The sequence below is a fragment of the Choloepus didactylus genome, chromosome 4, assembly GCF_015220235.1.
Source record: "Choloepus didactylus isolate mChoDid1 chromosome 4, mChoDid1.pri, whole genome shotgun sequence".
Classification (NCBI taxonomy): domain Eukaryota; kingdom Metazoa; phylum Chordata; class Mammalia; order Pilosa; family Megalonychidae; genus Choloepus; species Choloepus didactylus.
Window position 1 is genome coordinate 107,898,104 of NC_051310.1, and position 24,735 is coordinate 107,922,838.

General features: G+C 37.8%; 2 protein-coding genes and 1 long non-coding RNA gene across 5 annotated transcripts in view; 1 reads left to right on the forward strand and 2 right to left on the reverse strand.

Moving 5' to 3' along the window:
- Window positions 1-5,824: 5,824 nt before the first annotated feature.
- LOC119533315 (far upstream element-binding protein 3-like) lies at window positions 5,825-8,856 on the reverse strand. Its single transcript, XM_037835378.1, has one exon. The coding sequence runs from the start codon at window positions 8,802-8,804 to the stop codon at window positions 7,158-7,160; it is 1,647 nt and encodes a 548-aa protein (XP_037691306.1). The 5' UTR covers window positions 8,805-8,856; the 3' UTR covers window positions 5,825-7,157.
- Window positions 8,857-14,582: 5,726 nt separating this feature from the next.
- The window catches only part of LOC119531827, a 55,221-nt gene continuing 45,068 nt past the window's right edge, over window positions 14,583-24,735 (reverse strand). The window contains exons 2-3 of the long non-coding RNA XR_005216413.1: window positions 22,419-22,481; window positions 14,583-14,613 (exon numbers count right to left, since the gene is read on the reverse strand). This is a non-coding gene — a long non-coding RNA (uncharacterized LOC119531827). The remainder of the gene's footprint in view (window positions 14,614-22,418; window positions 22,482-24,735) is intronic.
- The window catches only part of UACA (uveal autoantigen with coiled-coil domains and ankyrin repeats), a 154,293-nt gene continuing 146,948 nt past the window's right edge, over window positions 17,391-24,735 (forward strand). The window contains exon 1 of one of the 3 annotated variants that reach the window (XM_037833538.1): window positions 17,391-17,481. Coding sequence is in view for 1 of the 3 variants with exons in the window: in XM_037833535.1 (XP_037689463.1) it covers window positions 17,975-18,055 (81 nt within the window). In the remaining 2 variants the exon portion in view is untranslated. Of the gene's footprint in view, window positions 17,482-17,804; window positions 18,729-24,735 lie in introns of those variants that run through there. The other 2 variants (XM_037833536.1, XM_037833535.1) reach the window with 2 other exon arrangements.

Sequence of the window (24,735 nt, forward strand, 5' to 3'; positions counted from 1 at the left end):
ACATGGGGCAATCACGAGTGGATTTGGAGATGAGAAGCAATAAATTGATAACTGGCACACTACTTTCTATAATTTGTGATTCTTTGATTCAATTTTAACATTAAAATGTATGAAATCAATGAATCAGTTGTATTGTACCTAGTCATTTCTTTTTTGCCTTCTTCACCTCTATTCCTCAATAACCTAATCAATCGGCAGTCCTGATTGGGGGTGACCTTTTACCTTAAAACTTTAAGCAAATATTTATTGTTGCCAAAAAATAGCCAAAGTAGTGTCTGCTTAAGCGATGTGATTTGGAGAGTGCAAGAATATCTTTTCCTCTAAAAAATGTCTCATTAGTTGCTCATAAAAGGGCCTGAAATTCCACCATTACAGGTATGTATTTGTGACTTGGGTCCCTTGTTGTTTATCGTTGCAATAGATAACAATGAAATCAAGCTAACCAAGAATTATTAAGCAACATCTTAATGGAGATTAGTTATTAAGTATCTGAAAGCAAGATAAGCTTTCAATATTGGGTGGGCTGGATATTTGGAGAGAGGTATGTTACTGAACCTCATAGATTGCTCGAGGAAGGACCCATATGTATATAAATTTTAAGATTATAGGATTTCTCCCCTCATTGCATTTTCCTATAGTTCCTAGAATTCTAGTGGCATTTAATACTTGCATAATAATAATAAATTGATTTTATTTTCTCAAAACCACAATGTTTAATTCATGAGAAAATATCTGGTCTTTCATTCTGGCTCATGATGTTAAAAAATAATAATAAACAACAACTACATCCAGATGCAACTGGGCACAGACCTTACACCTTTTACAAAATTAACTCAAAATGGATTATAGATCTAAATGTAAAATGCAAAACTATACAACTTCTAGAAGATAATATAGGAGAAAACCTAAGGGACCTGGGTTTGGTGATGGCTTATGTCAACAAAAGCATGATCCATGAAAGAAAAAATTAATAAGTTGGGTTTCATCAATATTTAAAGCATCTGCACTGTGAAAGATACTTTTAAAAGGATGAAAAGGCAAGCCACAGGCTGGGAGGAAATATTTGCAAAACACGTCTTGGACAAAGGGCTTATATCCAAAATCACAAAGAACTCTTAAAACACATCAATAAGAAAACAAACAACCCAATTAAAAATTGAAAAAAGATCTGAACAGACACTTCACCAAAAAAGATGGAAAATAAGCATATGGGAAGATGCTCAACATTATATTTCATTGGGGAATTGGGAGCTAAAATAACAAGATACCAATACACACCTATTAGAATGATTAAAATCCAGAACACTGACAACACCAAATGCTGGCAAGGATGTGGAACAAGAACTCTCATTCATTGCTGGTGAGAATGCAAAATGGTACAGCTACTTTGGAAGATAATTTTGCAGTTTCTTAGAAAGCTAAACATTGACTTACCATGCCCCTAGGTATTTACCCAAATGAGTTGAAAACTATATCCACACAAAAAACATGCATACACGCAAATGTTTATAGCAGCTTTATTCATAACTGCCAAAATCTGGAAGTAACAAAGATATACCTCCATAGGTGAATGGATAAACAAACTGTGGTAAATCCATGGGACATTGGAATATTCCATGGACAATGGAATATTGTTCAGTGATAAAAAGAAATATGGTATCCAGCCATGAAAGACAGAGAAAATTCAAATGCCTATTTCTAAGTGAAAGGAGCCAGTCTGAAAGGTCTACTTACTCTATGATGCCAACTATATGTCATTCTCGAAAAAGGCAAAACTATAGAGACAGTAAAAGATCAGTGGTTGCCAAGGATTCAGGGGAGGGGAAGAGAGATGAATAGGTGGAACACAGAGCATTTTTAAGGCAGTAAAACTATTCTGCATGTTATTCTTCCTGATGACAGCAAATAACATGGAGGAGAAATAAGATCAAGAGTGAAGGTAATCTCAAATCAAATATTAAGACTCAGATGAGTGACAGAAAATGTGATAAAACTTCACAGGGAGGAAAGTGATCCATAGGCTGAAATGACCAAGAAAAGCTTTATGATGGCAGCAAGATTTAAAAAGAATGTTGAGTAGTGGGCAGAAGTTGTGCAGGAAGTGTGAAGGGAATAGGCCAAGAGTATAGTGGGAGGCTGCAGAATGAGACACAGACTTGTGGTCCCTTGACCCCAAATTTGCTAGACTTAGGCTTGAACTGAGCCAGTCAGCTGCCAATGGACATGCAGCGCATGCAGGGCAGAGGCAAGGGATCTCAATGTGCATGGACGTCTAAGAGTCACTGGATCGTATAAGGCCTGGTATGAAGAAAACATCATTCTATAGCCTTCTCCATCATTTAGATACATCTGTGGTTGTCATATCAGTGGATTGAGGGTTTGTTAGTCTAGAGGAGCTGTAAATTCATCTTTTGCTTTGCACATTGTTTAATTGAAATACTGAAAAATACCATGAAAGGAGATCAGTTGGATTTCCCAAATTATTGTGATCCAGTGTGCAAGTACAAATTTTCTGTGTGGGGTGCCTAGGTTTACTTGCTCTCTCACAAACAAAGGTTGGGCGGAGAGATATGTACTCAGAAGTGATCTGAATGTTTGGTATGTAAAGATAACAGAAGGAAAGTGGCTGCTTGCTTCTGTCAGTATCACTTGTACTTAATGTTTACTGTCATTTGCCCTCTTTGATCCCATAATTTGCTAATTTTCCTCCTACCTCTGTTTGCTGGCCCGATTTTCCTCCTACCTCTCTTTGCTGGCCTGTGTTACTCCACCCATTTCCTGAAAGCTGCCAACCCTCAGCTTCTGTCCTAGGCTTGTATCATTCTACCCACTCCTAATCCTTTTCCATGACTCAGATTACCATTTATATATGCAAACAACTTCCAAATTTTCAACTTCATCCAGACACGAATATCCTTCTTGCTGCTGGATTGCTGCATAAGGATGTGTTGCAGGGAACTCCAGCTCAACGTATCTGAAACTGAACAAGCTTTCTTACCCTCATCCATCTGTTTCTGCTCCTGTGTGCCCTTTAGTAGGACAAAACATTATCTATCTGGGTTCTCAAGTTAAAAACCTGCATTCTTCTTTATAAGTGCTTAATAAGTACTCAGTAAATATTGAATGAATGATTGAATATATATTCTCAGTCACAAGCTCTCATTTGCTTAATTTTCTTCATTTTTAATAATGTTATTTGCTACTCCACTTGTTTTTGAGACATTTGTCTAGAATCTTGGTTTTGGACAGCGTTGGCTAGATTTTTATTTAAGGGGGTGAAAGAATGCAGTTGTGATCTAGGTTCCTACAATGCCAGAAACATTGACATGAAAAAGAGTCTAGGGACAGGTCTGAAAGAAAACTTGATTCCACCTTAAAGTGTTGTTTCAACCCTAGAGTCTAAACCATACCTGTTCTGACATGAGTCAGGAATGAAACTGGAAAGGCATAATTCTGAAAGTTCATATAACAATCACCCATGACTTTTTAAATGAACCACTTTGGTGAGTGTTCTATTATAAAACCCGAAACTAGAAAGTCAATGAATCCTTTGTTTAAGATGGCATTAAGCTAAATCTGTGTGTGTGAATTGTTTTCATACAGGAAATGCAGTCACAACATTATCCAATGAGTCTATAGCAACATCTCAGGTATCTACTTGGGGAAGTTGTGTAACTGCTTAAAAGGTAACACAGGAAGTGACCACTCTGTGAATCTCTATATCAAATTTTTGCTTTTTATAGAAACTGATTATATCTTATTCACTCAATCTTTTCAATATTTTGGAAAAAACAGAGAAAATACAAACAAAATTCAAGGACTGAAACAAGATTGTTTATCACCTATTCCTAATCCTAATATCAAAAAATACGTTAGAATCAGGAAGAGTCATGCCTGAAGTTCCCTTTTCACTTTATTCCTTTGGTCCATAGGAAGGCGGTTGGGGTGGGACTGTAATCTCAGACCAACCAAAGTTTTGAGATTTCAAAGCTATCCTTGCTAGGCATATCCAAGGAAACATGAAGGTTTGGTGATGCCAGAAGGATTCATATTTGTTTCTTCCAGAGGTGTGCAGGAGCTGACTTGTGAGAGCTGACTGGTAAATTTTCAAGAATTTTTGCTTAGCTGTTTGATGTCACATTAATAGCTTGAAATTGACCATGGTAGGAATATTTACACCATAGAAATTGTTATTTACCACAAAGCAAGTCTCCACCCATACCCCTCTGAATAGCTAGTTGTTAAACATATACCAGTGCACCACTGATTCAATCTCTTCTTCATCAGACTTTGTCATGTCAAAAGGGCTTTCTAAATTCACATTTTTCAGTTGGGAATTTCTATCTGAAGTATTTTAAATTTCTTTAGCAAATCCTTTATAAGTCATTTTATTTAAGTTTTGACCGTTTAGATTTTTTTCCCCCTCCAAGGGCAAACTATTTACAAGCATGAATCCCTTATTAGGTTTTGGTTTTATACCTATTTACACAACTACATACTTGGTCTGATTAATAATGACTAACTCTCTGTTCTTACTATTTCATGGATTACTGCGTGGTCTACATACATACATACTTTAGCCTTTGTAAGCTTCAGCTTCATCCCTTATAAAACTGGGATAATAGTATGCATTGCTCATTTGGTCATTCTGAGTATTAAAAGAAATAACACATGTAAAGAATTTGGAAGAGTGCCTGACACATGGCAATATCTCGATAAACTTTAGTTATTACACTTGTGAATTGCTGGTAGAAATCCAAAATGGTGCAACCTCTGTGGAAACCAGTTTGGCTGTTCCTCAAAAGGTTAAACATATAATTAACCATATGACCTGTCAATTCTAGTGCAATTCCACTCCTAGAAATATACCCCCAAAGAATTAAGAGCAGGGGCTCAAATAGATACTTGTACACAGACTTTCATAGCAGAATTATTTACAATAGCCTGAAAGTGGAAACAACCCAAGTGTCCATCACAGATGAATGGACAAACAAAATGTGGCATATGCATACATTACTGCAACATTATTCAGCCCTAAAAATGTAATGAAGTTCTGATACATGCTACAACATGAATGAACCTTAAAAACATTATGCTGAGTGAGATAATCTGTACACAAAAGGATGAATATTGTGTGATTCCACTTATATGACATATCTAGAACAAGCAAATTCATAGAGACAGAAAGTAGATTAGAGGTGCCAGGAGTAGGGGTAGGGTAGGGGTGTGGAGTTATTGCTTAACAGGACAGAGTTTCTGTTTTGCTAATGGATGATGGTGATGGTAGCACATCATTGTAAGGGTAATTAATGCTACTGAATTGTATTCTTAAAAATGGTTAAAATGGCAAATTTTATGTTTCATATATGTTGTAATAAAAATGACATTACCTTACAGTCTAAAGCAGAGCTGTTTACAAAAAATTTTTTTAGTAATGCAGAAATAGTAGCAGTAATACTTTGTGCTGTGGCATGCACACACATAAAAGGATGAGATGTGGTGCTTTGGTGAACAAATATTTTGACAAATCCCATTATGGTTTAGCAACACAAGCTAACCAATGTTCACTGCTTCGTGGCTTAGGTATTGGGGAATGTTGCCCATGCTGATCACTTTGCTGCTAGAAAGATATCACTTGAGAAATTATCTTCATATCCTTGGAGTACATTGAGTATTTCTTAGGTCAGGGATAGACCAAGTTGATATCTTGGAGTTGTAAGACTGAAAAACATTAGCTATTTCTTACCTTCTCTCCTCAAATTTCCAAAAGGCCTGTTTCCTCATTGCTCGTATCCTTTTTTTTTTTTTTTTTTTACTTCACCCACAAGAGGTCTTGTGGAAATTTTATTATATAGAATGTAAAATGAATTGTCAGTCAAATAAAAAGAACACTTTTTTTTAAACAACATGCATAACATTTTCCAATTGCCTTTTTAATAGTTAGACATTTCAAGCATTATAAGGAAAATAAGGAGAAAGACCCAGAAACTGTAACTTCAGTACATTTCAAACGGAATGTCCCTCAGGTCAATTAAAAATGCAAGAAAAATAGCTTCAATTCTGTTTTTTTTTTCCTTTAAAAATACATGTTATCTGTACAAGATACCTACAGTAAACATTGGAAATCATATTATCCCTTTTATTAAATCAAAATTATTTAATTCATACTGTGGTTAATACTAGATTTATTTACTCATCTAGTTAATTGGACAAATATTAAGAAAATATTTAAAAGAAAAAAGCAAAAACACCTTGGAATTAAAAAATAGTTACTGCATTTTATATGGTTTAATGTTCCACAGTGTTTGTTAAAAGTTATATCGAATTTTTTTAATATTAAAAATAACAGTATTTATATTTCTGAGAGAATAGAGAAAGGTTTTTTGTTTTGTTTTTAAAACAAGCTTGGAGGTCTTAGACACACAATTACAACTGGTAATGGAGACGTGAAAAAAACGTATGCTAAAAACATGAACACATTTTTATATTACCCCTTTAGAACTCTAAAAATTATACAAACCCTATAAAATGCCCCCTCCCAATCCCTGTTGGACAGCAATACAATTATCTGTCTCAATTCAGAGTTCACATAATTAATTACAATACATAATAGTTCAGTTTTTAAAAAAATGCAATAAAACCAGACAGCCGAGATACAAGAAATTAGAAGTAAAACATTTAATGAATTTATACATTTAAGAATATTTAAATACTGTTTAAAATTTTTTAAAAAGGATTTGTTACATACCACCTAAGACTTCCAAGCCACTTTCTGTTGCAACAGAAAAAACGGTAAATAAAAAGAAAGACACGCAAAACAAAACAAAACAAAAAACAAAACAAAAAACACCATGTTGAAATGTCACTGCTCTGAGGTACATTCTGGTGCCTGAATTTGCAGGTATTGCTCCAAAAAGAATCCCAGAGCTTACACATTTGAAATAACAACAAAAATAATGAAATAAAAATTATCAGCAATTTTTAGTAACTAACTTTTCCCGATTTTTAGAAAAATTCTGTTAATCTAAATATAGTGTTTCACAGAACAAAAAAAAAGGTTCTTCATCAAAAGGTCTGCAAATCTAAAAACCTCTGTTACAAATAGGTTTTCACTCACAATGATTTCAAGGGGGAAAAACAGCCGCAAGGACATTATTCTACTGCTCCTGGCTGTGGGCCTGTGCTTGCCCTAATGTCTGCCCGTAGAAAGCAACCTGCTGTCTGTAATATTCTGCCCAAGCCATTGTGTAATCCGGTGGGGAGCTGGCCTGAGGAGCAGCACTGGCAGCGTGACCTGGGACTTGCTGTGTGGGCTGCTGCCATGCCTGGTAGGTGCTGCCCCAACCCTGGGTCAGAAAGGCCGGAGGACCACTCACAGGGGTGCTATGGGGATTTCCGTTCACTTTAGCAGCAATATTTGGGAAGCACCCTGAGCTCCTTGGAGGAGAGGTGTTCTGATGAGGTGTAGCAGGTGGCTGGCTGAAGGGGCTCTGTCCAAAGGCTCCAGGTGCTCCAAGGCTGGTACCACCAACTTTCTCATCTATGAGATGTCTGGCCACCTCGATCTGTTGAGGAATTCCCCTGATGGTGAATATTCGCAAGTTGGGGTCAGTGTTTGGAGGAGGGTTACGCTGAAGCTCCACATGTGCTCCTGACTGCTGATTTATACTTTTGATATTCTCACCCCCTTTGCCTATGACGAGGCCGCACTTATCTGCTGGCACTGTGTATGTGATCTCCTGCATGCCACCCGGGGTTCCCATACTCCAGTCACCACGGCCGCGGCCTCTTCCTCTGGCTACCGCAAGGCCTCCGAAGCCATCTCTTTCCTGGGCTGTAAGAATAAGCTCGTTGATGACATGTGCCGCATGCTGACACCGATCTGGGGGTCCCATAACCTGGGCAGCTCTTTCTGGACTAATACCATCATCTGGTTTAAACTGAATCCTCACACCAGCATCATTCTGGATTTTTTTGATCATCTCCCCATTTCTTCCTATTACAATTCCAACAGCAAACCTAGGCACAGACACCTCTATACTGCCTCCTCCCATTCGGGAAATGAAATCACTGCGTACACCCCGGAAATCAGCTTGGTCTTTTTCTCGGATGATTTCTAGTACCATCTCTCTTGCTTGCTGTACTTTAAATGGGTCTCCAGTGATGCGAAGAGGCTTGTCGGCTCCCGTAGGTAATGGGCCATCTTGTATCATGACCATTTTCACACCTGTCCGTTCCTGCAACTGCTTTATTGTTTCCCCTCCTTTGCCGATAACCAGTCCCACTTTAGATGCTGGGATAAGAATTTCCTGGATTGTGCTGTTGCCATCTATATCGTTATGAAAGCCAGGTCCATTCCGACAGCGGTCCACAATCTGCCCCAGGAGCCGTTTCGCTTGTTCAATACTTTCTGGGGTTCCGGTAAGTACACAGGGCCTCTCTGGAATCCCAGAACTCTCTGAAGCAATCTGAATTTTGCAACCAGATTCTGCTTGAATCCTTGAAATCTGCTCACCTCCCCTGCCGATAATAAATCCAACCATTTTATCAGGCACTTTGAATTCTTCTGTTATTACTGCCCTTTGATGTACCAAGGCCCCTAACTGGTTACCTACGCCATCATCCAAGGGCCGTTTTTGTACTCCATATCCATACACTGAGGGGTCCACTAGAGGTGTGGAATTATTCAAGTGTGGAATTGAATCAATTTTAGCAGCAATCTGCCGGACTCGGTGCAGGGCGTCCACGAAGCCCTCGGCCTTCATGCCCACTGGAGCACTCTGCCCCTGCACCAGCTCCGCCATTACCGACCCCGCCACCACTGCCGCCGCCGCTCGGATCCCCAGTCCAGCCTCCCGCTCTCTCGTATCCCTTTTAAAAGATGCTCATGGTTCATGAGAAAATAGAAGGAATACATTTGTAACCATCTCTACCTACCACAATATATACTACCCTTTACAAATCTGTACCTGCAGTCTCTGCCTTCACTCTTTTTACTACAGTTGATGTGTCCAAGCTCCCAACTAAGAAATCACATCCCTTCTCACCTCCTCGAGGACTTAGCTCCTCTGTTTCATCGGTCCTTTCCCATCTATTGGATATTATCCTTCCACAATACAAAAAAGCTTTAGTATCTCCCACCTTAAAATTAAAAGCCTTCTACTGATCCCTTATCACTCTCCACTGTCCATTTCTTTGCCCTCCTTCGCACCATAGTGGTCAGAGTGTCCACCCCATCACTTCTATTCTCTCTTGAACCCACTTTAGTCACACTTCTTTCTCCAAAACCCAGGAAAACTGTTTTATTAGGGCTATTAATAACAACCCTCTTTCACAAGTATTTGACAGGCCTAACCTTTGAAAAACATCCTTACTCAACTGCTGTGTCACCATGTTCTCTGCTTTTCTACTCAATCTCTGGCCATTCTCTCTTAGTCTCCTTTGCTGACACTTTCTCCTCTGCTTGATTTCTAAATGGTGCAAGACCTTGGCTCTTTGTCCCCTTCTTTCACAGTAGATCTCACCTGATCCCATGGCTTTACATTTCATCTGTTTGCTTATGACTCCCAAATCTGTGTCTCCATTTCCACCTCTCCCCTGAGTTTCACTCTTGATATTCAGTTGCTTACCTAATAGCCACCTCCGACCCCACCACTTGGATGCTCAATGGGCATCTCAAACAAATAAGACCAAATCAAAACTCTTGACTTTTCCTTCAAAGCATTGCTCCCTCAGTCTTCCTGAGTCAGTAAATGGCACCGCCATCCTGCTAGTTGCTTAATCGCTCACTCCCCTTATCTAATCCACTATCAAGATAGCACTATGTCCAGAATATATCCCAACTCTGTTCACGTCCTCCTGCTTAATATCTTGGTCATTTTTTTTTTTTTTTAATCAATTCTCTCCCTGCAGCAGAAAAAAATTTTGGTATATAAATAAAATCACATAATCTCCTGCCTAATGTCCTTAGTTAGCTTCCCATTAGAATACAATCATAAATCCTCACTTTTACCAGTAAAACCCTACTTGTGCTGGCCCTGGTTTGTCTATACTTGGCTGGCTCCTTCCTGCCATTCAGACCTTAGTTCAAATGTCACTTTTCCAGAAAGACCTTCTTTGACTGCTCTATCTCCCTGCCCCCATTCTCTAGCACATTACTTTTTATTTTTCTCCTGCACCACTATCTGAAATTATCGTGATCACTTCTTTGCTTATTAGTTTACTGTGTCCCCTCATTCCCAACTCTTGCTAGAATTAAACTCCACAATGGAAGGCCCTATTGTCTATTTTGTTTCCGGCTGTTTCTCCAGTACAGCCTCACATGTCATCTGTGATTAACCAACAACTGCTGTATGAAAGAGTGACCATCCTGGACACTCAACAAGGATATTTCTAAATACTACAATAGTAAATGTAGGAGACGAGAGTGTCTACTACATTGCTCACTGTCCTACATGTAAAGCCACAACCACATGAGAAATTAATTTTAGAAAGCGTCAGGAAAACTTTACCTCCATTGAGAATATGTTGTGCCTTTTCCTTTTCCAGTATTAAAGCGGTCTCTGATTTGTCTCTGTTTGTGTTTTGTCTTGGCTATTAGAAAGCTGAAAGCTAAATTTCAAACTCAAAGACAGCAATGATAGTTGCTTTAATGGTGAACATAAATTATTCTCCCTTCCTCGGGTTTATTTCCTATTTTTGCTACCAGCAGCATGGTAGTGACATTTGCTATAAGCCACCTCAAATTATTTTTGGAGAGAAGTGTCATTTAAAAGTGTAATTAAAAAGAATTTAAAGTGTTAATGTTTGGGCCCAGGCTGGATAGCTACCTTTTGGGAATGTTGACTTGGAGCGATTGTGGCATTAGGTGGGAGCTTTCTGGCTGTAAGTTTTTATGTGGTAGTGTGAGAAACCTTTATCATTATTAAGTGATATGCTGTGATTCATATTTGGGATTTTCCCAAGGTTACTTTAATTAGAGCTTAACTTGCCTAATAAGAGCCCAATCTGCTGGGTTAGAGTTTTTAGGCTTATTTGCATTTGCTGACTTGATGAGTGTCACTTCAGAGTTATGAGCCAAAAAAAGTTGTTGGATGTTGAGAGTTTATTATTGTCTCAGAGCTCCATGTCTCAGTTGTAGAAGAAATATACCCTTTAGTTTACTTTGAAAATGCTATGCCTTGATCCTAGGCAAATTCATGGGCTATATTCATCTAAGGTTCAAAGGAACTATTCTTAATTGTTGTTTGGGTCAAGCGATGGTTTTGAAGTTTATGGAGCATAATATGTACATGCTTTACTCTAGCATGCCAATATTAAAATATAACTCTAAGTCTAGAATGTGTTGGCATTTTTATTTATTGGTTAGTTTCTATATTTTTCTTGCACCAACAGCATTTATAAGATAGCAACAGGAAAAGCGTATACTGATTCAATATTATCAAGTATATTGTAACATTTGTAGCAAATAGATACAGATGATTTCAAGAATATGTTTGCTGTTAATTCAATGGGGAGTAAAAATGAACAGGTCTCTTTGAATAAACTTGCTTTTGAAATAGCCCTGATGGCCTATTTGCAGTGTGTAATAATTCCATTGTATATAAGAATTGCACCTTAATTTAGAATTCTCTCTCAAATAAGCCTTGTAGATAAATATTACTTAGCAATTGGATGCAAAATTATATTTTAACTTTTAAAGATAATTTAAACATCGGTGCAAGCAGTTTTGAAGAAGAAATATTTTCTCACAAACTATTCCTTTTCAGGAAGCAAGTCTGAGTCTTTTGGTAACCAAATCCAATTAAGTAAATAATTTTTATTTAAATGTTTTTATTAACCTTTTGAAATACACATTTGTACCCACACTGACGTGGATCCAAATTTTATATAAAAATCAGGATTTACATAAAATATACATTTTAAGTTGTATTATATCATAAAGATGCTTTATAAAATAATTCCATATAATTTTCTTAGAATTTAAATGATAAATAATAAAATTTAGCATATAACTTATATATATATATATATATCCAGTATATTGCCTCTGCTCCTCCTTTTGGCATAATTTAAAGCATTATAGTCAATAGTAATTTCAATTTAAGAGACTACATGGTTATTGTTGAACATATATCATAAATCTCGTGGCATTTTCCAATACATATGAAAATGAGATTTATCTTGACTTATTCTGCTGTGTTCTTTAATTAAGATGAGTAGCAAGACTGGTATTGAGTAACTGGTGGTATTAAATCTTTCTAGTAACTTAATCCTTTAATCAAGAGGTTTTATTGAATGCCTTGTCAGAATTGTTAAAGACCCCTGGAGATCAGGAAGGGAAAAGGTATAAGCAAGACAAGTAAAACTATCTTTTAAAACCAATAGCGATATCCTTTATTTGCCATATTTTCAATTCAGAAGTAAAAAACATTTCTATTCAACTCCTTGGACAAGGCTGAAGGGTTAAAAGTGTTTTGGCTTATTGTTGGTGTACATCTTGGCATTCCAGCCAAGATAAGGAAGCTCCAAGGTCCAGGAAAGTTTACTATGCAGTGAGATGGTTACTGATCCCTGAACCAAATTCCTAGCCTTTATCTCTGCTCCAGGCCAGTTTTAAAAGAGGCAATCAAGAGATTCCGCCTTTGAACCATGCACACTCAGGGCCATCAATCTTCTCATTACAGTGAATCGTTATTGCTGTAGCTTATGTATAATCAAGACATGATAGCAAAGTTTACTTCCCACCAATAAAACAGAGTGGTTTTTCTTGACTTTAAACCTGAATTCAAAGAAATAATAGTGGGTATTGCCGCTGCTTTTAGGCTTAAAAGCCACTCATGCTGGGGAAGTCCAGTTTTGTTCCTGGCCATGACCTCTGCTGCTTTTTCTCTTTCTCTTTTAGTATTGCAACCAATGGTACACTTGATGTGTCATAGGTGAATGACAGACTATAAAAGTTAAGGAAAGCATAGAGATAGGTAGAAAGCTAATCTGGGAGGTAACTGGTAAACTGTAAGCGGAGCACAAAACAGCCCTCAGTAAGGGAGATGAGAGAAGTTTCTGTAAGAGGGAATTGCCTGAATAACTAAGAAAATGCCCACAAGTGTCTATCATTATATGGAACTGAAGCTATCTCCTCTTCCCTCTTTCTTCTTTCTACTCTCATGTTCTCGAATGGTGTCATCCAAAGGGTAGATGGTTTAAAATTAGAACCACTGATGACCTATTTATTTTTTTAAAGCTCTGTTATGCAATTTGCTTTAGTTTTGAATGTGGTGAGAGAAGAGGGTGTGAGACCTGCCTCAGGTCCCTCACTCCTGGGGCTGCCATGAGTTCTGGGTGGGGTGCCCTTCCTCGGGACCCCATGGCCACGTGACTATCTGAATTGGCAACTGTGCCAGGGGAGAACAGCTGATGTCCTGGGCTCCTCTGTGGAATTATTAACCAGGTTTGTTGTCTGAGTTCTCTATGGTTACCAGGAGACACCGGAAGCTCTGAAAATGGAGAGGGAAGTCATTACATATGGAATTCATAACTGTAGCTTGCCTAGAAGAAGAACTTCCTCTTTGAAAAGTAATCACTTTATGTGTAAATTTTAGATTTTGAGAGTTAATCCTTTATTCTACTCCTGAGGAATCATCATTGTGTCCTTATCATCCCATTGCAATCAATATCTCCCAATGGTCTCTATTCCCCGTTCTGGCAGTTTTTCTGGGTATTGTATGCCTACGTTGTGTTTCTTCTCATATATGTGCATTCACTGATGCTCTGTCCAGCCGTGGGTAACCCTTCATGAAACCTATCTCCTGATCTTTCCTTCCCTGAGTCCATACACACCTGTAACCCCTATAACTGGTATAGTGAGCAATTGTTCTTCAGTTGAGCCATATATGTTAGCTTTGTTCCATAATCTAAAGGGCAAGTTCCTTGACAGCAGGGGACAAGGGTGGTAAGAAGACTAACTTTTCCCTTGATACTATAGGATTCTTTTTCTTTTCTTTCTTTCTTTCTTTCTTTCTTTTTTTTTTTTTTTTATGCTTGTGATTATTTCCAGGTATTGGGGTTAGTAAAATAACTTAAAAAAAATGTGTGATCCTTCATGGTTTCATATATTGTAAAAATTAAGAAACAAAACAAAGCAAAATATTTCATATAGGATCAGTGTGTTAACAAACAAAAATCCCTCTAGGTTACCAAAAAGTGCCATTTGCTCCTGAAGGAAAGATAAACATATATAAGAGTGTTAATAATTAACAAAACAAAATAAAACCTGTCTAGGCGAATGCTAATAATAGTGACTTGACTTCATGTAGGGGGCTTCCAGATCAATATAAAAAAGCCTTACTGCATATTCAGACCAGTGCTTTATACTTAGCTGCTGTCAAGTAGGAATAAGCAGACATCAGCTATCAAGTTTCCAGCCTGGAAAAATCCGTAAAGGCCACTGGACACAGACACCATGGGGACATCATGCAGACAGTTCATAAAAATAACTTACCCAACATTTTTGGAATCTGATGCAAGCTGTACTTGTGGTTCTGTCTGTTTTCTTTGCTTTATCCAAAAACAACTGAAAAGATGCCAGTCACCAGGGCTATGAAAACTTGGGTGCTACAGGAACACCCAGGACAACAAAAGATGCAATTAATGACTCAACAATCAATTACCTGGGAGGGAATGCTACTCTAAGGCAGTTAACGTTTACGATTCAGCCAGGAGACTAGATGATGAGCAGGTATTTATTTGAAGTTCAGAACCAAATAGTTGATAGAGATACAAGTGTTTGAGCTGCATCATAGCCCCAGATCACTCTGTCAGTCCACAATAACGAATATACAGAACAATCATATTTCACTGTAATAACCAAAAAGAATGCACCAACCCATTCAGAAATATTTATTGAGCACTTATGACATGCTAAGTAGTCTAGAAAATTTAAAGATATATCATTATTCCCTGTTTTTAAGGAGTTTGAAGTCTAGGAGAGAAATGAGTCTTGTTTAGAACATATGTGTTAGTATCATATGAGAGGTATGATTTTTTTCTATTCAGAGGATGGAGAGATTACTTTCAATTCTATTAGAGAGGTAGGTACTTGGAAGGCACATAGGATTTAAAAAAAAAAAAACAAAAAACTTTTTATTAAAGTATAACCCACATAAAAGAATGTACATATGAAAGGAGAGGCTAGGCCTCCCTATAATTGTGCCTAAGAGCCTCCTCCCAAATGCCTCTTTGTTGCTCAGATGTGGCCCTCTCTCTCTAGCTAAGCCAACTTGAAAGGTGAAATCACTGCCCTCCCCCCTACATGGGATCAGACACCCAGGGGAGTGAATCTCCCTGGCAACGTGGAATATGACTCCCGGGGAGGAATGTAGACCCGGCATCGTGGAATGGAGAACATCTTCTTGACCAAAAGGGGGATGTGAAAGGAAATGAAATAAGCTTCAGTGGCAGAGAGATTCCAAAAGGAGCCGAGAGGTCACTCTGGTGGGCACTCTTATGCACAATTTAGACAACCCTTTTTAGGTTCTAAAGAATTGGGGTAGCTGGTGGTGGATAACTGAAACTATCAAACTACAACCCAGAACCCATGAATCTCGAAGACAATTGTATAAAAATGTAGCTTATGAGGGGTGACAATGGGATTGGGAAAGCCATAAGGACCACACTCCACTTTGTCTAGTTTATGGATGGATGAGTAGAAAAGTAGGGGAAGGAAACAAACAAACAAACAGACAAAGGTACCCAGTGTTCTTTTTTACTTCAATTGCTTTTTTTCACTTTAATTATTATTCTTGTTATTTTTGTGTGTGTGCTAATGAAGGTGTCAGGGATTGATTTAGGTGATGAATGTACAACTATGTAATGGTACTGTGAACAATCGAATGTACGATTTGTTTTGTATGACTGTGTGGTATGTGAATATATCTCAATAAAATGAAGATTAAAAAAAAAAAGAATATACATATCATAAAGAGTGTAGGCTCACTGAAGTTTAACAAACCGAACAAACTGGTTATGTAACCAGCACCCCATAGAAGACTAAAGTTTCCCTTGTGCCTCCCTTCCAATCACTCTTGAGGGAAGGAGGATTTTGTTAGATGAATGTAGATAGGGAAAAATTACTGAGGAAGATCTGCATGCCTAAAGATGTGGAAATCAAAAGATGTGCCACATGTTTGAGGAATGTGCTGAAGAGTAATTTGCTCGGAGTGTCGCCTTAAGAACTGGGTTGGGGCCATGCTGTAGAGCCTTAAATGCCAGAGTTAGATTTTATTCCTTAGCTACTGGAGGTTTTTGAGGAAGGGAGGAATATTTTAGATTTTTTGATGATGGTTGGTTATTTATTGGTGATGGCAGAGATGAGAGATTGGAAGTTGGGAGACTGGGAAGCTTCTGTAATAGCCCAGGTATGAATTAATATTGGTTCTGCAGTGGCAGCTAAGACAGAAAGTTACTGACCAGTCATAGACACGATAATGAGTCTACAAGTACTAACTGCTTAGCAGTGGGAGAAGGCAAAGAAAAGCTCCTTTCATAGAATTAGTCAAGAGAAAATTTAATAATTTTCTCAGGTAGTTTATTGTTACTTACTTTTTGTTAAGGGTTAACATAGTCTTTGAATGCTCTCTCCAAGAAAGTCCTGAAAACTTTCTTACAATATTTAAATAAAACACTGAGTTCATCTAAGGAAACTGTAAAGAAAGCAACTGACCTTTCCAACAAAAAGAGCCCTTTGTTAGTCAGAAACATGGACTGTTTGTCTTTTCAAATGGATGCATGGTAGAATAAACATTTTGCTGGGAAAAACTGACTCCAAGGAAGACTTTGGAAAATTATTGAGTGTAGCTCTCTTGCCTATATATTCGTCCTTCCCTTAAATGATTTTCATTAATCCAGATTTCTGGGTGGGATTAATAAATTAATTTCATTGTATATTATCCAGAATATGTTTCTACAGGAAAAAAAGTCCATAGTGTTTTTTTTTTCTTTGACAACTTATTTCATTTTGGCTACGTGGGTCATTTTTCATTGATGGCACCACTTTTTTTCCCCATTCCATTGCTTTCCCTCCAAAGCAGTGTGTTTTTCACTCAAATAATTATTGAGTATCTAACACGTGATTTATTAAAATGCTTTTCAAAGTCTGTTCTTAACTGTAGGGCTGTTTCAGGAGGTTTTTTTCAAATTTATTTTTATTTTTAAAAATTTTATTTTTATTTTTAAAATTATAACAATATCTAACGTTAATTGTGCACATCCATGCACCGGGTACCATGTCTGGCACTTTACAGGACTGCGTCCTTTAACCAGCGCAATAGCCAGTTTCAGGATTTTTTTGATGCTTGTGCTTATTTCCAAGTATTGAGATTTGTATACTAAAACAGCGGAGAGACGCAAGGGAAGTTGCTTCTGCTAGCTGGTCCATGTGCAAGCGAGCTAATAGAGTTATTTCTGGGACTGAACGGAAGGAAGGTAACTACCTGGGAAAGAGCACGTGGGTAGGAGGAGGAGGGGAAGTTCAGGAAAGTTGGAACTGGCGCAGGCTGGATGTTCGGTCCTTTCTAGACCCTAAGCTGCACCACCCAGGTCCTCCGCACCTCTCCACGATCCTGGCGGCCCACGCCCGCCGCTCCCTCAGCGAAGTTCCAAAACTTTTTCTCCAGCAGGGAGAGGAAGGGTATTACTGAATTTAAAAGGGAAGTCCCTCCCCCTTTCCAGGTTTCGATTGGCCAAAATCGGCCCTACCAACGCCAGGGTCGCGGGCGGATTGGCTGCGGGAAGGGATCCCTGCCGCAGGCCTGGAGCCGCAGGCACCCGGGGCCCTCAGGTGGCAGGTCGGGCGGGTTCCGCTGGAGCCGCCGGTGGCTCCTCCTCGCGCGCTCATAGTTGACAGATTTTAAGGTTCGCGCGCGGGTCAGTCGCGTCGCGCTGCGCCGCGCGGGAACGATACTGCCCCAAGCTAGCCATGAAGAGCCTCAAGTCCCGCCTAAGGAGGCAGGAGGCGCCCGGCCCCGCGTCCGCCGGCGCCCCAGCCACCGCCAGCGCGGTGAGTCCCGCTGCCCCTGCACATCCCGGGCTTCTCGGTGCTCCCCTCTCGTGAGCCCTGGAACCCTCTGCCCGGAAGCTCGTGCTCCTCCTTCTTCGTTTTTCTCTCAGCTTGTCCCGCTCCGTCGGCCTTGAGGTCTTCTGTGCTCCCGGCTCCTCCCTCGGTCCGGGAGCTCCGCGTCAGTCCGGAGACCCTGGGGACCCTCCCCGCGCCGTCCCTTCCTTGCCCCTCACCCCCACGTCTCATCTGGAAGAAACACTGGAGCTTCGGGATTAAATCGCCCCTTCCCACTAAATCTCATGTTTCTGATTCTTTCTCCCAACTCGGCCCTTTCTGGTGACTCCCCATTTCCTCCTCTCTCCGGGGGTTTGTCCCGTTTCCCAGGTCGGCTCAGTACGGGCCGGGGGCTGTGGCTGGCGTTCTTCAGTCTCTGGGGCTCCGGGTCTGGCAGGGCCATCGGAGAAGCCTCCTGGGCCGGGAGTTCGCGCCCCGCATCCCGAGTGGGCACGGCTGCTGCCCCGCCGCCTCCCCACCCACCCTGCCCAGGACTCTGGACTTCGGGTTCCTTCGTGGCGCATCCTTGGATCTGAGACTCCAAGCGTGAAGCCCTGCCAGGCCGGGTGGAAGTCCGGGGCTGGCGTGTCACTGGGAAACTTGGGATTTCGACTTCTAGGTGAGGCAGATGAAATCGGGTGGAGTTGTAAAGACAAAGCCCTAAATGGGTGGTGACCCTGGAGATCGAGAAATTGGATGGTAGTTGCCGTGTCAGGTCGTGTGAACCTCTTCTGTGGGGCAGATCTGTGTAGGGTATCCACTCGGGGTTGAGCTGCAGCAGGTCTCTGTGCAAACTAAGAAGTAAACAGTCTGGGCCTCTCTTTAGTTGGCAGGAAAATAGAAATCTTGAGAAATAGTTTGCTTGCAGATGTTCGGATTTAGATATTTTGGAAGTTAGAAAAATGGCAGTATCATGTTAATTCTATATTATTAAAGTAAACACAAAGTCTTGAAGAGTCAGAAACGTAAAGGAGATAAAATGTTCTATCTGCCCAGTTTCTCATTAGGAGTAATTAAAATGGACCTTTGTAATTTTACACGTATTTTACCAAATGATTATATGCTTTTTATGAGAATACTAATTTATCTAGTTTTGCTTCTGAGTTAGTTCAGAATTGTACCTTTCTCTCCACCTGATTATTTCTAGGATGATTTTACTTGCATTTAAAGGAAATTGTGGGGAACAAGGCTTTTTAATTCCCAATTCAAATAAGAGGATAGATTCAAATGACATGATATTGATGTTTAACAAACCATGAGTTTTATAAGCTCATAGAAAAAGAGAGTATTTTACATTATTTTTTAAACAATACTTGGCAGAAATGTCAGTTAATGATATTGGAGGCCACAAAAACTGAGTTAAAGTTTCAACTTTTTTATAGTGCAGGCTGTTTTCACCTGTATAAAATATGTACTTTATTGTATGTTTATTAGTTGCATTGTCCCCAATTTTGTTTTGCACTAAGGATTCACATCACCACCTGAGGTGTATATGCCTTAATTTTAACCTGTTTTTCAGAAATGCAGAATATTTATCAGATACCAGTTTGCATTTTATACATTTAGAACGTGTAGTGCATCTTTAGCACTCACTGAGCATACTCTTATTTTTCTTAAAGTGAAGGCATAAAAATAAAGAGAAATGTATGGTATTTAAAAAAGAACCTATCTGCTTAGAAAAAGTGAACACATTCAATTTAAGTTAAAAGAATATTGGACTACGTTTTATAAGATTTTTAAATGAAAGTAAATGAGGGTGGTGGTGGAAAAAAACACAATAAGTATTTATATAATAAAATGAATTACAGAAGAAATAGGGTTTTTCTGCTTTTCCATCTATAATCTGTAATCTTTAATGTCAAATTTGGTCACATATGTGTGCCTTTAAAAATATTTAAAATTTATTTATTTTTTAATAGATAATATAGCATGTGGTATGCTATTTGAAAGTAACAAAAATATTTACAACAAAAAGCCCCTCTCCTACCCCTGTCCTTCAGCCTCCCTGTCCCCCACTTCAGAGGCCACTGGTGTTACCAGTTGTGCATATGTCCCTCCAGAGAGCATATACAAGCAAATAGGTCTATGAATATAAATATTTGCCCTTCCTATAGAAATGGTAGCCCACTATACTTGCTGTTCCATACCTTGCTTTTTTTTAAAAAAAGTAAATAGCTAGACACATTTAGAGCTTCCCCATTCAAGTCTTTTGCCATCATGTACAATGCTGTGATACATTGCAGATATTTCAGATATGTCTATGTATATGTGTACTTGGAGGATCAATTCCTGAAAGTGGAATTGGTGTGTTTATAGGCTATGTACATTTGTAATTTTGAAGGATGTCAAATTTCCTTCCGTACATAATGCACAGCAATGTGTGAGAATATGTGCATTATGTACAGCAATGTATGAGAGTTTTTTCCCTATGCTTTTATTAACAGTCTGTTCAAATGTTTTGATATTTGCTAGACAGATAAGTAATATATGGTATCTTAGGTTAGTTTAAATTTGGACATCTCTTATTATGAGTGAAGTTGTGCATCTTTTCCTATTTTTAAGAGCCCATTGCCTATTCTTTTCTGTGAAGTTTATCCTTTCCATTTTTCTATTGGGTTGCTGTTTTTTCCCAATTCATTTGTATTTATTTCCTTTCAGGGAAATTAGCCCTTTTAATATGAATAACTAATGTTTTTTCTCAGTTGGTTATAAATCATAAAGTCCTTATGACTTTTATAACTTTGCTTATGGTGGCCTTTGCCAGGCAGAAAGTGGTATTACTTTTGGGTTTATCTTTACCGTGGCCTTTTTTCAAACAAAATAATCCCCCTAGTTTCTTCTACTTTTTTTTTTTCCTTAATTTGTTTCTTTTTTTTTTGCATTTAAGTCATTGATCCATCTGGAATTTATTCTGGTAAAAGGTAAGAGGTGTTTCTCTTGCTTGCTTGCTTGCCGTCTATCCCTGCCTCACCCCTGCAAAGGCTACCTAATTTGAATCTTAAAATATTCATTTAATTATTGTGGAAATGACCACAATTTATTCCACACAACTTTGAGTTTGAGAAAAAATCTTTAAAATGTGTATTTCATAAATGTTTTTTGTGTGTATTTGTTTAAGGCTTATTTATCTGAAGGAAACACGTTAGCAGTAGACTGAGGTATGTAAATATTTTGTGGTATTATAGTATGTGAAATATAGCATATTAGTTCAACAGCCTAAATTATAATTCAGATTATGTGAAGACACATAGTCATTTTAAATATTTTGAAGAGTTCCATGGTTATAAATATGCCAGTGAGTTTAGAGCTTACTAAAGAGGGAGTGTTTTTATACATGCATAAGTAAATGCAGCTCACAGTTATAAATTGTGTTAAAATACATTTGGGGTTAGTCTTCCACTCACCAGATTTGGAGATAGACTCATTCTGTTAATCAACAACTAAGTCTGTTTTTGTTGTTACGTTTATTTTTAATTCTTCACCAAATTGGTGCCTCTCATTTCTGAAAGGGATAATTAAATGACTGCAAATAGTATTTCAGATCTAGTCAATTATAGGTACAGTCAATTATGTTTGCAATTATGTGTACAGTGAGAATAGGCTTGCTTCATTTCCTACTTTAGAGTAGGAAATTTGAGTAATTAAAATTAAGGCACTGTAATTCCTTAACTAGTAAAAATAAATACAGTGTAGTCCACAGATGGACTAAGTACATAGTAGAAATGCTGCAGACAAATATTGGAAGCAGACATTTTGGAAAGAGGTTCCACTTTAGCTGTACCTACCTTCAACACTTGTAGCTGAATAAATTCTTGATTGTAAAAGTAATCTCTTATCTGGGAGGTTCTGTGATGATTATTTTTCTGTCCTATCTCTAGGCTACTCTTAAAATAGATCAATGAATTTTATAAATCAGCCATCAAATATGTCTTAAAGTATCCTGCTAATGTTTCAGAACCCTGAAAAAATATTGGTATTTCGAAGATAATTTAGAGTTATAAATATAGCAACTGGAAAAAATCTTCAAAAAACTTCTTTTGGTTCCCATTAAGAATAGAAATTTGAGATGTTTATAAAGCATAATGGATTAAATATGATTTCATTTTGATTGTAGTTTTGAGATTTAGGGCTTTGTGTTTTTCACTCAAGAATTTGGGTGTGTTTGAAAAACTGTTAATTGTAACAGTGACTTTTGGGTGATGTGAATAATTAAAATCACAATTTATTATGTTTAGTTTAAACTCTTGATAACTGAGCACCATTTACTCATTTCCATGAAAGATGCCAACCTTTAATTAAAAATGCTTACCTTAATTAAAGCTTTATTCAACCCATTTCCTATGGTTATTCCTGCATTGTATTTCTTGTGGTTCTGGAAGAAAGATCAAAATAAAGAAGACCTTTTTTTTTTCTTTTAGACTTCATTCCAGAAACAGTTTTTCCCAGGTTATCATACTGAATTTTATGATAATGCCAAAGCAGAACAATTTAATTGCTTTGATAGGTCTTTTAGTACATGATGACCAAGAACTTAAGAGATGAGTAGTTAAGGATTTTAATTATTTCTTTTAATAAGGGTGAAGTAATGATTGTTTATCTTTATTGTGCATCATACACATTTTTAAAATTTTAAATATTTTAGTTTAAGAATTGGACCTTGCTCAGCAGTTAACCTATTTCATTTAGAAAACATTTATAGGATACCTTAGGCTTAATAATGAATTGATAAGAAGGTCCCTTTTGAAGAAAAAGAAAAAGATGGAGGGGAAACCTAGAGACTAAAAGAGACCTATGGGATATATTAACTGATAGCAATGGTGGATTTCATTTAGACCATGATTAAACACTTGTAAAAAATAAATTTATAAGACAAAAGAAGTATGTAAACATCAGTTGGATACTTGATATTATGGAATTATTATTATTAAAAAGTTAAATGTGATAATGGTAATGTGACTAAGTTTACACAGTCTTTATCTTTCAGAGATACATTCAGATGTACAATATTTACAGAAGAATGTTATGAAGTCTGTGATTTGCTTCAAAATAATCTGGGGTGGGTGGAGGAAGAGGGTGGGGGAAATAGTTGAAATAGGATTAGACGAGTTAGTAATTGTTGTAGCTGGGCAGTTCATGAATTCTGCAGTCTTCATTTATTTTTGTACATGTCTTAAAATTTATATAATAAAAAAGATAGTCAATGCCTTCAAAAATTTTAAGAGAGCTAGACATAAAAAAATAACTGTAATGCAATGTGTTAGGAGCCATAATAGATATGTGTATAAATCGCTGTGGGAACACAGATACATAGGGTGGGATCAGGGAAAAAGGTAGAAAGGTAAGGTTTGAACCTGGGCCAGAAAAACATTTTGAAGGGCTTCCCACAGCAAGTGCAGTGATGTGGAGCTGTGAATTATATAGCTTACTGAGGGAACATCTACTTTTGTTTCATGGTGTAGGATGGTGCAGATGAGCAGTAGAATACTCTTTGAATAAGAATTTCAGTGGAAGTAAGGAGGTAGCGGGTAGCAGCTTAGGGGATATAGTCAATGGAAGGTTTTTCTTTCTTCTTAGTTTAAATTGAATTAAAAATTTGAATTCTTTGACAAGTTTAAACCATTGTTTAGCGAGATCCCTGACTGGAGTCAGCAAAGATTCATCTTCAGAAATTCTTCTGTTAGTTAGTTAACATGTTCATCTTTCCTCTCTTCCCTACACCCCTGCTAGAATTAGCTAACAGCACAGCAAAATTTAGTTCATATCAGGCCTGTTTAACTTATAGTTCTATCCTTGATGAAGAAATCTAGATCCAAGCATAATAGATTTAAACATTGTAACTCATGTATTCTATTTCTGTTTCATCGCTACCATATGGAAACCTTTACTGTCCTGCTTAGATTACACAAACATTTGTCTGCCCTGGTACCTGAGTCAAAACAAAGTTTTGAAAATTTCCACCTGCATGAGCTTATTCATATGAAGGAGGTTAAATTGATTTCTTTAGGGTATTTGCCTAGAAACGGATAGATGAAATGTATTATTAGAAACAGAATGATAGGAGAGTACAAACATTTATTTTCCTTTAAGTCATAAAACAGGGAAAAGCTTTATATGGCTGTATGTAGTTAGAAAAGGAATATTTTTTCTAGGCTTAAAAATATAGCACAAAAACACGAGAATTAACTTGGCTTGTTTGTAGTCAAAATAAAAGTTTTGTCTTTTGCCCTTCTTTATTCTTAGGAATCCTGAATACCATTGACATTGACTATTATCAAATGTATAATCTACGCAGTGTTGTGCAGAAGATGAGTTGATATGGATGAATGACTAAAGCAAAGGATGAGGCTTGATGAGTTATATTTATATAATCGAATCAGATATGGCAAGTGCCCTTGGGAGAAAGTAGGTGTATGACTGAACCATTTAGGATAAATAACTGTCTGTTGTTTTAACAATCTCTTCTTTTATTTTTCCCTTGTAAAAGTAATGCATGTTCATTATAGAGAACTAAATATAGTTGAAGATAAAGGATAAAACGGGGGAGGAAGACTTTTTTGGTAAATCTCAAAATTTGTACTCCCTCCAGGAGTATAAGAAATTGCTACATTCTCTGTACCCTTCAGAAA